General features: G+C 36.7%; 1 protein-coding gene across 1 annotated transcript; it reads right to left on the reverse strand.

The window, feature by feature from the left end:
* Positions 1 to 5,102: 5,102 nt before the first annotated feature.
* Positions 5,103 to 13,784, reverse strand: LOC141847072 (putative inactive receptor kinase At2g26730). The gene is made up of 3 exons (XM_074735054.1): positions 12,482 to 13,784; positions 11,842 to 12,418; positions 5,103 to 5,493 (listed from the first exon to the last, which is right to left on the reverse strand). Exons 1-3 carry the CDS (start codon positions 13,782 to 13,784, stop codon positions 5,103 to 5,105), a joined length of 2,271 nt encoding a protein of 756 aa, XP_074591155.1.
* Positions 13,785 to 14,406: the final 622 nt, after the last annotated feature.

The raw sequence follows: 14,406 nt of genomic DNA on the forward strand, positions 1-14,406 counted from the left end.
TTTTGACTAAAAAAATGGGCACAGCAAGAAGAGATAAACCGTCCTACATCCATTTAAATACGGCAATTTAGCATGAAACTTTCAAAAACGTCCAAAATAGTTACTTAACTTTCATATTCATCCAAACTTTTACCAAAATACCTTTTTCTTATTAGCAAAAAAGATTAACAAAAATTCAAAAAAACTAGAGCATTTGTTGCCGCCCATTTACATTGAACTCGCATCCATCGAGAGCCATGATTTTATTGTCATTTAATGATTACTTAAATTTGATATTTTACGATAATCATAAGCTTAGTCTTATGTTTTTTTAATTATTCGATAATTTTGTGTTCAAAAAAAAATTGAGAAGCAAAATGTTTCATCTTTCAAAATGTCTTAACAAATCTCACAAAATTGGATGTTGTATTCGCTTAATTAAGATTTTTATTTCTTTTTCACTTTTAAAGTTTCATAATTTGCATTTGCACACTTGGTTATACTCAAATTAAATTGATATCAAATTTTAAAGTTTTATCTTCTTTCTCTTATTAATTATTTCTCTTGTATTCTCTTTCTATCAGTATCTAAGTTAGCTACCCAATTGGCTTTTGACAAGTATGCACATGCAATGGCTATCGCGGTTACCATCCAATATCTTATGTTTCATAACCCACCAAAGATGCATGATATCCATGCACATGCACATTCACATGCACATGCACATGCGATGCATGGCTATCTTATGATAGTATTCATCACTTAACGAATTAAATACTTTGCATAAGCAATTAAAGATATCTAAATTGCGTTTGCGTGTACATTATTTGAAGGTCAGTTTCGTAATCAAACATGAATTTTATTTCTCCTTATTTGTACATGGATATCATGATCTCCAAATTAAATGTAATTTTTATTCTTGAAGATTTTCTATGTTGATCCAATGGTATGAGTCTCGGTTGGTTAGTCAGATCGATCGTCGATAAGTTAATGGCCTGAATCATGAAATTTAGTATAGAAATATGGATCTTCTCTCGTTCGTTTATGTTCTCGAGATACCTTTTCGATCATTGAGACACCTCTTTAGGAAATAGGCACTTTTTTATTATTATTATAAGAAAATAATATTTGTTATGACTCATTAGAGTTAGAAGAGGGTGAATAGCTTTGATCGTTTCATCTAGATTTTGTGTTCATCTACAAAACATTAATGCACAGCAGAATTAAAATATACAACAAAAGAAAATAGAAGCACAAGATAAATCAAGTTTACTTGGTTCGTTGCCTCATAAGGCGACTACTTTAAGGCCTAGTCCTAGTAAGCTATCACCATTATAATCTTCTCATTCTATGGTACCTTTCAGAAAGAGAAGCCTCTTACAACACCTATTATTACAAGCAAATACAAGAAAAACAAAATACAAATGGAAATGAAAACACAATACTTTACAATTGAGAAACTTTATTTTAGATGTTTGCTCGTCGCTTTGGAATGTGTCTCTTAATGGTGAAAAATGCAGCAGCATTTCATCTCCAACCCCTCAAGATCCGATGGCGAAAAACTTCTCGAAACTACTATTTTAAAGCATTTAGTTCAGAGCTAATTTTTACTTATCAATCGACTGATCTTACCCATCAATCAATTGATATGGTTTTTGACATTGTTCCTATCATTGAATGACCTCTGAACCTCTTGAAATTTATTTTATCGATTATTTGACCGTCAATCAATTGATATATCTAATCAATCGACTGATAGCAATAAGTCAAATCTCGCATTCGAATATACTTGCTTATGTTTGACTTTGAACGACATCAGGCGATTGATATCAAACATCAATCGACTTATGCTATTAGTTGAGTCTCACAACTAAAAAGATAAGCTTTTGTTCAATTTCTAGTTGACATCAGTCAATTAATGTTTCAATCCGAACTAGAAATAGAAGTGTTCCTTTTTTTAGAGTATCAGTGGATTGATACCTGTATAGTCAACTGATACCATTCAAAATTAAGAACTCGTCTTGCTTAGTATCCAGTTGACCTCAACCTACTAAGACTTTCTTCACTCAACATCTAGTCATTTTTGACTTTCTGTTGTCTAACATCCGATCAACCTCAACCTATTGTGTCTAATTAACATCCGATCAACCTCAACCTATTGGAATTTCATATCATTGCCTAGTATCCAGTTTACCTCAACATACTAGGACTTTTCATTGCCTAATATTTGGTCAACTTTGACCTATCTGTTAGTACCGATGGAATCAAAATATCTCTACAATGGTATGATATTGTTCACTTTGGGCCTAAGTCCTTATGATTTTATTTTTGTGCTTAACTTAAAAGGTCTCGTACTAATGGAGATATCTTTCATCTTATAAATTCATAATTTTTTTCATATATTTTTAATATGGGACTTTGATTGTATCACAATAATCCTCCCCTCAAACAAAAGACCACTGAGAGCCCTCTACCATTATTCTCATGTTCCGGGTCTGAACTCCCCCTACTGGGAACCCCCCTACCATTATCCTTATGGTCTAGGTCCAAACTCTTCCTACTAGGAGTCCCCTACCATTACCCTCATGGTCCGGGCCTCCCATACCTCCTTCATTTTTCTTGAGGGTCCCCACATGACTTTGATACCACTTGTTAGTACTAATAAAATCAAAATATCTCCACAATGATATGATATTATCCACTTTGAGCCTAAACTCTCATAGTTTTATTTTTGAGCTTAATCCAAAAGGTCTTATACCAATGGAAATATCTTCTATCTTATAAACCCATGATCGTTGTCATATATTTCTAATATGGAACTTTGATTGTATTCCAACATTGTCGAGACCTCATTATTGCCTAACACCCGATTACTTTTAACTTGTTAGGACTTCATCCATATATCAAATGTCTGATCCTTCATGATTCATTTAAACTTCACTTCTCATGTCAACTTCTTATTGAACTTTCGATCATCAAGTGTTTGGTCAACCGTGGCCGACTTGAACTTTCATCTTGTGCCAAGTGTCCAATTCTCTATGAGCCACTTGGACTTTCTCTTGCACACCAAGACTCACTTGGACATCTCGTCTCATGACAAATGTTCAGTCCTCTATGACCCACTTAGACTTTTCATCTCATGCCAAGTAGCCAGTCCTCGAAACTTTCTCTTGCATGTTAAGTCTCCGGTCAATCATAATCTACTTGGACTTCTCTACCATTAAGTATTTAGTCAACATTGACCTACTTGACTCTTCTTCATCGTTAAGTATCTGATCAAATTTGACATACTTAACATCTAACTAACATATTAATTAATCATCGAAATCTCAACTCAAGCTTGGTCAACCTTGATTAGGGGACTATTGTACTAACAATGTTGATAATTAAGTTCAATTAAAAGTTTGGATAATATTGACGAATAATATTTATAAATAATATTCATGAATAAACTTGAGTACGACTCGAGCTCGATAAAATTTTGAATAAATAAGCTCGATAAATAAATAGAAGGGGAGCCTTGGCGCAACGGTAAGGTTGTTGTCATGTGATCTAGAGGTCACGGGTTCAAATCCTGGAAACAGCCTCTTGTCAAAGGCAAGGTAAGGCTGCGTACAATGGATCCTTTCTCCGGACCCCGCATGGCGGGAGCTTCGTGCACCGGACTGCCTTTTTTTTTTAAGCTCGATAAATAAATAAATAAATTTAAACACAGTGAAACTTGATTTGGTTCAGGTCCACTATTTGTGTGTCTATTATGCTAAAAATAATCTGATTTTTATGGCATTTTCAATTTATCTTGACAAACTTTCATTAAACTTTGCAAAAGAAAGATACTAAAAGAAAGAAAAGTGAAAAGATTTGAAAGGCGTTTAAGACAGAGAAGACAGACCGAAGCATGCACGGACATAGAAAACTTAGGAGCTAAGAATGGCGAAAAGATATTTATTTATTTATTTATTTTTTTAAGTAGAAGTTGAAATCTATCATCTTAGCAATCTCATACGATCGATCTCACAATCATCTGTGAGAAGATCAAAAAATTGTAGTTAATCATGACAGAAAAAAATATTATTTGATTTCATCGAAATTCAAAACTTTATCTTTTTTTATAAATTTATTTCATCATAATCAACTCGATTATGTTTCGAATGTATCAACTTAATTATATTCCGAATGTGACATATATTTATCAAATCTTAAACAACGATAAACATCCTCATCAGTCGAGATGGGAGCAACGACAGCTGGAAAGATCCAGAAGCCATAACAAAGTGGGTTAAAGATCCGATCCTCTGTCTTGTCCTAATCCCAACATGTAGATTCTTCTACCTTCTAGTGCTGCCATGCATGGCATCCTATGAAACCATGTAGTACTACAGCACTGTTCTCGTATAAGTTTTTTTTTATTTTTAATAATTCAAAATTTAACCTTCGCTCGATTAATATTATAGCTAAGTAGATACAGGAGAAACATGAGCAACTACAAACTGAGCAAGCATACTTGATTGCTAGATATATTATTTTTGTTTGAGATAATTTCTAAATGAGTCATCGAACATTTGATATGTTGACTTATCAAAGTAGTATCCCTGATGAGTTGAGGAGGAGTACGTCGGATTCCGATGTGTCACTGAGCGTTGAGCTGCAAGGAAAAGATGAGGGTGAGAACGGGAGGCAGAGATGCTCTGACTCAGTCGTTCCGACACTCAAATTAAATCACAACAGAAGAGGAAAACACCAAAATAAAGAAGTAAGGATGTTCTTGGTCGAATGTGTGTGTACTTGCACCTGCAAGAGACGGGATTGAACTGTTTGCCTAATCGACGCCTGACCACCTTGTTAGGATAGCTAGCTAGTGATTAGCCTTGGAGTCAAGTTTTCCGTTCGACGTATCATTTTCAATCGGATCAGATCTTGACCTTCTTGATCAAGTTATATTAACCCATTACATATATCTTGAAAAATAATTTACACAGTGAAATGATCATGGCACACGATCGACGAGCATGGAGAGTTTTATTCATCTAGAAGCAGTACAGTACAGTACAGTACAATACAAGAAAGAAAGAAAGAAGATGACGAAGAGAAGAAGCAAGCTCAGTAAGCAAAAAGGCTGAAACTTAAACGATGATGGCCTGTCGCTCGGAGTCCGTGAACCTCGAAGCGTAGAATCTAGCAATGAAGTCCGAGGCCTTCTCGTCCACGTCCGGCGCGCCGAACCACCGGCCGTGGTCCTCGTCGCTCGGCCGGACCTTCCTCGCGCGCCGCTGCTCCCACTCGGTGGCTTCCTCAGCTTCTCTCCTCGGATGCCCAAAGCACAGGCCGCAGAAGGACATGGAAGGGAACTTCTTGCCTCCTCCCATATATATGGACCTACGTACTACTGCTGGCGCCTGCGACTGCTCCTTCTCCTTCTCCTTCTCCTTCTCCTTCCCCGCCTTCTTTCGGAGTTGGAGGAAGACACGCTCTGCTATGGAGCAATTTATAAGGGCTTTGATGGCGATCGGAGGGCTGCGATCGAATGATTCTTAATACGCAAAAGAAAAGAAATGATCATGAAGAAGCTTTCTGGTAGAAGTTAATTATCTGCGTGCACAGCCTTTATTATATTCGGCGCAGCGGATAAATGAATATAATGGAGCTTTAACTAGCTCTCTTCTTTCCTTGCTGATGCCTCTCGCCGGAATCTAGACTCCTATAGCTGCTTAAGTAGAATACAACACCTCTTTCTATCAAATTTTTTTTTACTATAACAATCAATCCTTATCCCTTCCTAAGTAATACGTGGAATCCGTCATCTCAGTAGTTTTATACTTTCGACTTCACAATTATCTCGTCATCTCAGCAGTTTTATACTTTCGACTTCACAATTATCTGTGAAGAGATAAATCAAAAAACTATATAGTTAACCACTACGAAGAAGATATTACTTGGTTTCATCGAGAATCCTTATCCCACTAGATGAAATCGATAGTTTAATTTGATACATTAATTGTGGGATTTCAAAAACAGATTGGACCATATTAAATATTTATTGTACATAGTCTTATTTTATATTTTTTTATAAAAATTATTTTCGCGATTCCAACTGAATTCAAGATTAGTTTGGTATATCAAGTGTAAGATTTAAAAAAAAAAGATAGGACTATGTATATATTATATTTATTATACACACTTTTATTTTATATTTTTACAAAAATTATTTCTAGCAGTTGAATCATGATAGCAAAGGCTCGCCTTCGTTATTCTGGATTCTTTCTACAAAAGGTGAAATCCATCACCCCAATAGCTGTTGAGTATATGGATTGCTAACACTCCTCATTATCATTTTTTCAAAAAATAATAATAGTAATAATAATATTTTAACATATTTTTCTAATAAAATTAAAGTAAACTAACTCAACTTAACAAAATTATTAGAGAAAGAATATTATTATATTAAAATATTTTTATTAACTTATTAAAATCATCTAAAGTTACTTAAAATCATTTCAATTTGAAAACAATTATTGTTCATCTCTTAGAGCATTGTAGAGCATATTTTGATTAAGTTGAAATAATTTTAATCAAATTTAGATCATTTTAATTAAATTAATAATTTTTTAAATATAATATAATTTTATACATAATATTTCTAATTAAATTGAATTTTAATACGATTGTAGTATAGGTACATCAGAAATATACTAGAACAATGTTGTTTTTAATACATTTTTTAAATGAAAATGAATCAAGTTCAGTTCGAATTATTTTGATATTAATTTGAATATATTTAAATTAATATTATATAAAAATAAGCATAGCTCGATTCGAGTTCGATTTGCGAATAGCTTGTGAATAATTGAATAAAATATTATGAGTTGGAATTCGACTCGAAAAAATTATCGAACATATTCGAATTCAGTTCGAATTTAATAATTTCAAATAATCAAATATTTTTTGAATCGGTTCGAAAAATTCACAAACAGATTTGATTCATTTACACCCCTATCAAGAACTATGTAATACTCCCACATGCTGCTCGACTCGAAAAACTTAGGATCAGACTTGATTCGTTTACACCCCTACCAAGAACCCCCACATGCTGCCCTCTTTTATAATCTTTAACTTCAATGATTGTAAAAGAGCCTGCAGCGTAGCATATGTAAAGGGAATTGTGGTCACAACACTACTCCCTTTTTCTTTTCGCTCTCTCTTTCTCTTTGAATAAGTGCTCCATCTGATTAATTAAGCTAGGGTTTGGCATGGTGCTGTCCTAAAGCATCCCCTGCCTTTTGAACTGCAAGCTGTTCTCCTCTACACTCTCCCAGTGCAATGATAAACATTCAAAGGAATAATAAAAAAAATTAAATTTGAATGTGTATAAATTATATATACTCTAAACTTATTCGATAGACAGACAGACGAATCAGACACGAAATTCAGACAGCTGAATTATTTAAAAAGGGCATGCATGAGTTGCCTCTTTGTGCTTCTTTAATCAATATTAAAGGGATTTGTTGGTGTAATCACACCATTAATCATTTAAAACCGTATTAGCAGAATCCTAATCATTAGGTGTCTCTCAAAGGTAGGTAGGTAGGTCAGGGGCTTTGTTTGTGGGATATGATCGAATTATTCTCTAGTAATTAATTCCTAGACTACTTGCTTTGTTCATTTCTGTGCTTCTGAATTTGATCTGAAACAAAAGCCTTTTAACTATTTGGATGAAGAAATTTATCATCAACCTATGCTAACCAGAAGCACAAAAAAGAACTTTTTTTTTCAAAAATACTTATTTTTAGTGTCAAGCTGCATGCTTCAAGACTGATGTTCAATTATACAAGAATGTCTTAAACAATACGTATGGATCCTGCTGCCTCTTATTTTAGAAAAGAATCTTGTAATACTAGAACAGTTTTTCACTGTCATCTTGTACATCTTATCAGATTCTTACCGTAAAAGGAATGCTAGCAATTAATATATGCAGCTAATCAAATTAATAGTCACCATTTTATGCTTTTGAAATATTTTAGATGTATAGTACTCTTCCATTCCTGATCACCTTTATTCTTTTTATGAGTTGACATGAATTAATCTTTTGTTCTTGATGCAACCTGAATATGATACATATTCACATTTACCTTGTCTTTTTTCCATTATCCACATCTTTATCCTTATATTGATATATTATACTTTGTCTCGTAGTCTGTTTCTATTAAAGGAGTTACTTTTTGATGCTACACGGTTTTTCAAGTGATGTATATATTGTAAAACATGCAATGGTGATGAGAGGAATATATTTTAGATTTCATAAGATAGAACACATCTTTACCCTTTGATTTTTAATTCAGTCTGTTTGTTGACCTTTAGTTACATTGTTAATGGTTGACCAAATATTTAAATTGAAAAGCTTCGATCCAAATGGAATTACTTGATCATGGCTGAAATTCTAGCAAGCTCTAATTTCCTGAGCTTATTTGAAGTTCAAATATAATTTATCGATATTGTTTTTCACTCAAATAGAAACTAAAATGGGAGCCTGAATTCTCATGTACAATATTATCCTCATCTGCACATGCATGTATCATTCATATATACAATTGTAAATTGTTCCCTATGCCATTTCAGAAATCTCTAGAGCTCATTTGATCGACGCATTTGGACGAAGATGAGTATAGAAAATCTATTTGCTCTTCAGGAATGAAACTGTTGCCAGTGCTGTAAAATGTTTCTCAGGGCTGTATGTATTTGTAGTGGCATCCTGTTCATTCATTATGTGCTATAACTGGAGATGTAAAGTAGTTTTATTTTCCCCTTCATTCTTTGATGTGTATGAATGTATTGTGCGTGGAAACTGTTAAATACTGATTTTTATATAAAAAAATTATGAGTTATGAGATCTAGACCTATTTTATTTGTATGATTTTTGTTGTATAGAAAGTGTTGGTTCCAGTAGATGTCAGAGAGGATGCAAATTGATATGAATCGTCGAGGCTAAAATTCAACACTATTTCCGTAAACGATATTGCTCGGAATAGTAGCATTTCAAATTCCGAGATCAACGAACCTTCTATACAACATCTGGAGGGATCTATTTATACCAATTGAAGAGGTTGAATACCCTTTGGGTGAGTGGTTATGACCTTTGGGTGGGATCGATCTGGGTCATTCGATCTGGAGGGTTGTAACCCTTCACATAGCTTTCTTAATCTTATCCATCAAATTTGGAGGGTTGTAACTCATAGATCTCCCTTTTGTCATCAGCCGTCAGATTTAGATCTAAAGATCCATTCGATCTGACGCTTTAGATCAAGCACAATCACCAGCGGTTAGATCGTGACTCTTCGCACCAGCGGTCAGATCGTGACTCTTCGCGATCCAACGCTCCAGATCGTATCACACCTCTTTGATCAACGGTTGTCATCCGTTCGCCCAGTCAGCAGTCCAGTCATCTCTCCTTGTCTACGTGGATGCCACACAGACACTGCCACATCACATGTGAGCCTGACACGTCATCCGAGTGCCACGTAGGCACTGCCACGTCGTTCTCGCGACAACAAAGTGCCCATTGCGCGCGTGCTCGCGTGGCGGGCTCACACGTGCGAGTACCTACTCGCCTGTGAGAAGAGAGCACATGAACTTAACTCCATTAACACAACAATATTAATAAGGAAGGAAAGTTCATCCGATGTGGGACTATTCCCCATGCACTTCCTTATATAATATTAATTAACAATTAATGTTATTCTGGACCGACTTTAAATAATTAATTTCTCATTTACCCTTCGATTTTGAGCAAATTAATAGTCTAAATCTATCTACACAAAATATAGATTTCGATTTTGAAGTCAATTTTGACTTTCATCGATTGATAATTTTTTGATTTTTCACAAAATTATATTAGTCCTTTAAGGTTCCAATATCCAACAGAAAGAAAATAATATAAATAAATAAAGTAGATGAATTTTTTAGTTATCCTATTTATATAGTTTTTAAGTGTCTCTTATGATATTATCATCTAATGGAAAATTGCATCCTCTGTAAAATGATTCGAATTACTAATTGTTCTCTCTTTTTATTTTTATTTTTTCAATTCAATTGATGTATTGTTTATTCTTAGTTGTTCTGATATATATATATAACAACATTATTATTCTTATAATTTAGATTAACTGTTGATCCTATCCTTATTTATATTATTTTTTTATGATATCATGGATAATTTAAGATTGTAACAAAATTGATAAAACTTGGGTAAATTTCAAAAAGCGTTCTTTTTTTTCGAAATCATTAATTAATAGATTTTTTTTCATTTATCATTAAAATAGTGTTGGAATCGGTCTCAATTCATTTTTATTCTCTAAAATATTTTTGTTCTATGTTGTTGTAACATTTATAATTTATAATTATTATAATTTAAATATTTTATTTTTAATAATACTAATAATATTATTTTCATCGTCAATATTAATTAATATTATGTTATATTTATTAGTTAATATTATATTATAATAAATATGAGATCATAATTATTATAATAGTGTTACAAATAAAGGTATTTTTAAAAATAAAAATGGTTAAAGTGGGATAAGATATTATTTTAATAATAAATTAAAAAAATAGTGTCTTTAAGATGATTCTAATAAACAAAAAGATTCTAATAAAAAATGCATCTTTTAATTTTTAAATTAAAAATTATAATTTTTAAATAAAAAATTATAATTTTTAATTCAAGATGAAATCATAAGATCTTTAATATATTAAACCGAAACTCATTCAAAAATCTATATTTATTATCGAGTGTAATGACTCTATCTTAAATTTAAAAAATATTATTTAAAATCTTTTAGAAGGATTTAAATAATTTTTATTCTTTTATTAGGGTTATTTTTATTTTTTATAATTATTTTTTATTAGAGTTATTTTTATCTTTTGATTCGTTTCTTTATGGGATTAGTATTAGAAATTATCTTTATTTTTGAGTTAATATTATTTTATTAAATTTAGAAATGGATTTTTTGCATTCGAGGATTTTCTATTTCTTCCTTATAAATTTCTCGCCCCATACCCCTAAGGTAAACTTTTTATATAGTGACTGGCTGTATGTCAAAAATGGTCCCATATCAGAAAATTCCTTAAAAAATTTTTTTGGAGACATAGTACCACTATATTGATAAAAGTCTACTGTTGAAATAGTACCTCAGTCAACAGTTATATGTTGCTAAAAGGATTTTTATTGTAACGATCCGGTCCATCCGCCCGTGGGAATTCTACTTATCCCGACCCCTATTTTTCTGTGGGTCATGGGTCGTCAACCATCGACCGTGTTGTTACCTACTAGGACTTTCCACTCCTGCCCAGTGGATTTTTGCCTTCCCCCAGATTTGAACTCTAGACCTGCAGGCTAAAGTACTAAAGTTTCTTGAATCTGGTAACCAAGTGAAAGTTTCTCACTTGGTTACCATATTCAAGGAACTTTAGTACTTTAGTCTGCAGGTCTAGAGTTCGAATCTGGGGAAGACAAAAATTTACTGGGCAAAGGTGGAAAGTCTTAGTAGGTAATGGCAAAAAGGCGCCTTTTTATTGTCTCACTCAGATACAGACAACTTCATTTGCAGCCTTAGTTGAACAATTGCTAAGAAATTACAGCAAGGATCGAAGACAAACTTCTCTTGCGAGAATCACAATTACAACAAGGGATTATTGATATCACAATTAATTAAAATAAAACCAGACTCAAATTAACTGAGTCTCAAGAAATAATTAATGCCACAAGAAAATTAAGAAAAGAAAAGAAAAGAAAAGAAAAAGTAATTACTTTGTTTCGAATATAAATGTAATGGTGAATCCATCCACGCTTGTGTTCTTGTGTCTCACTCAGAAGTCTCAGATACAGAGACCAGCAACGACCTCTCGTCTTCTTCCCTCACGGCGTTGATCATGGAAGCCACCTGATCCATGCTTGGCCTGGCGTTCGCAGACGGATTCACACACATCAGACCAACCTGCAGCATCTGCACCATCCTCTCCTCGCTGGCGCCGCCGGAGACGATGCTCTTGTCGAACACCTCCACCGTCCACTCCTCCCTCACCACAGAGTTCACCCACCTCGCCAGCTCCAGGGGGTCGTTCTTCACCGGCTTCCCCGTCAGCAGCTCAAGGATGATGATCCCGAAGCCGTACACGTCGGCTTTGTCGGCTCCGCCGGCGACGCGGCTGATCGGCTTGGCGGCAGCGTCGGCGTCGCCGGTGTTAGCGACCACTAGGCCGTATTCGCTGATGCAGGGGTCCATGTCGGCGTTCATCAGGATGTTAGAGGACTTGAGGTTTCCGTGGCCGACGAGTCCCTCGGAATTGAGCTCCTTGTGCATGAAAGCCAAGCCCTCGGCGATCCCGGCCGCCACTCTCAGTCTCCAGCTCCAGTCGAATGCTCCTCCGCCGGTTCGGTTGCTTCCTGAGAGTTGCAGTGCAGTTGGTTTAAGAAATGCCGATGAATCTCTTGATAGAGAAATCTTACCTTGGAGGAGATTTAAGAGGCTCCCATTTTGCTGGAACTCGTAGACCACGAGCTTCCCCTGCGCCGAGCAGTAAAACGCCACCGCCGGGAGCACATTCGGGTGGCGCGCCGCCGTGTCCACCCTCACCATCCTCCTCTGAAACTCCGCCGCCGAGCTGCCAGAATCCTTGAGCCTCTTCACGGCCAAAGCAGCTCCGTCAGGCATCGCCACCTTGTAGACGCTCCCAAACCTTCCTCTCCCTAGCAACTCTGCAGGGGCCTTCAGCAGCTCCTCGAACTTCAACTCCGCCGCCGTCGTAGTCAATTTCTTCAGCACCACCAAGGTGGACCCTTCCGTGACGGCGGATTCCGTCGAAATCGGGTGCTCTGATCTGCTGGCTACGCTCTTGTTCATGGTGAATGAACTTTTTGGACTGCTACTGTCCGATGCTTCGATCTTGTTCCTTGTAGCCTTCTTCTTGCGGAGGACTCTGTATGCAGCGCAAGGCAACAAGAAAAGACCAAGAGCGATATAACCCGAGAAAAGAATGAGCTTTTCGCGAGTTCCGGAATCATCCTTCTTCCCTGCAGGGGAAGGAGAAGGGGAAGAAGACGGGGATGGTGGCGAGCAAGCATTAGGAAGTGGCCTTCCACAGAGGCCGTGATTCCCCAAGAAGGCGGCGGCGCCGATATCTTCAGCTCCTTCGGGAATTGGACCGGCGAATTGGTTGTAAGAAACATTGAAGTATCCGGCGCCGAAGTTTCTGAACCAGAATCCAGGAATCGATCCGTTAAGGTTATTGTTCTGCACGAGGAAGCCAGATAGGCCGGAGATTCTCGACAGCGCCGGTAGCTCGCCGGAGAAGTTGTTGTCGGAGAGGTCGAGCACCTTGAGGTTTCCGAGGTCGGCGAGAGAGGAAGGCAAGCCGCCGACGAGCTGGTTGTTCCCGAGGTACAAGTGCATGAGGCCGGTGCAGTTGGAGATCTCCGCCGGCAGAATTCCTCCGATGAAGTTGTCTTGCAGTCTCACCACGGCGAGCGACGGCGCACGGCAGAGTTCGCCGGCGTCGATCGTGCCATTAAGCCCCATCCCCTCCAGCGTAACGGCCCGCACCTCCATTTTCTTGTCGTTGCATGACAGATTACGCCAGCCGCCGTTGCATGGGTCAGTCGAAGCATCCCAACCCAATCTCTGAGCGAGCTGGGGGTCGTTGGGCGACAGCTTCTCCAGAAAACGGATGAGGGATTTCCGAACGTCATCGGATTCACCGGCGACCGAGGAAAAGAAGAGGAAGAGGAAGAAGAGGAGGGCCAAGTGCTCCATGGAGTTGGCTAGGGAAGGAGGGAGGGAGGGAGGTGTGTTAAAGAGGGAGAGGAAGGTGACAGTTGGAGGTTGAATGTGGCGGGAAATTGACAAGTGAAAGTGTACAAATTTGGTGAACGGACTGAGTTCTCAAGATTTCATTACTGATGAGGCCGGCAGGAAGAATCGAAACGGTCTTGACAGAACAGATCACAGTTGGAGAGCAAAGTCAACTCCAGGTAAGAGAGAAAACGGATGAGCTAAGTGTAGCTGCCATGGCCGGCCTGAAAAGTCAACGCAGGAAGAAAAAAAATGATGGAATGTGACAACAAGTCGAAGACAGAGGGAATGTGTTAGTTTGCAAGGAGGCATCAGTTTTGTTTCAGAACAGCATCTTCTATCTTAAGGTCTTCTTCCATTCAGAGCATATCAGAGTTTAGGATTTTAGGGTTCAGGCTCAAACCTTAAACCCTAAGTTGGAGAACACGGTTCAAATCATTATACGTTTTCTTCCAATCAGAGCATCTACACCTTAAGTAAAAAAGACACGCGATTAGACCCTTCAACGGATAATCAGACATCCTGAATTCAAGTATCAATTGTGACATATTGCACGAGATTTTTCCTCTAGTGAGAAACGGAT

This window comes from Curcuma longa, chromosome 16 (assembly GCF_044706935.1).
Source record: "Curcuma longa cultivar G26 ecotype Majalengka, Jawa Barat chromosome 16, ITB_CL_G26_1.1, whole genome shotgun sequence".
Taxonomy (NCBI): Eukaryota; Viridiplantae; Streptophyta; class Magnoliopsida; order Zingiberales; family Zingiberaceae; genus Curcuma; species Curcuma longa.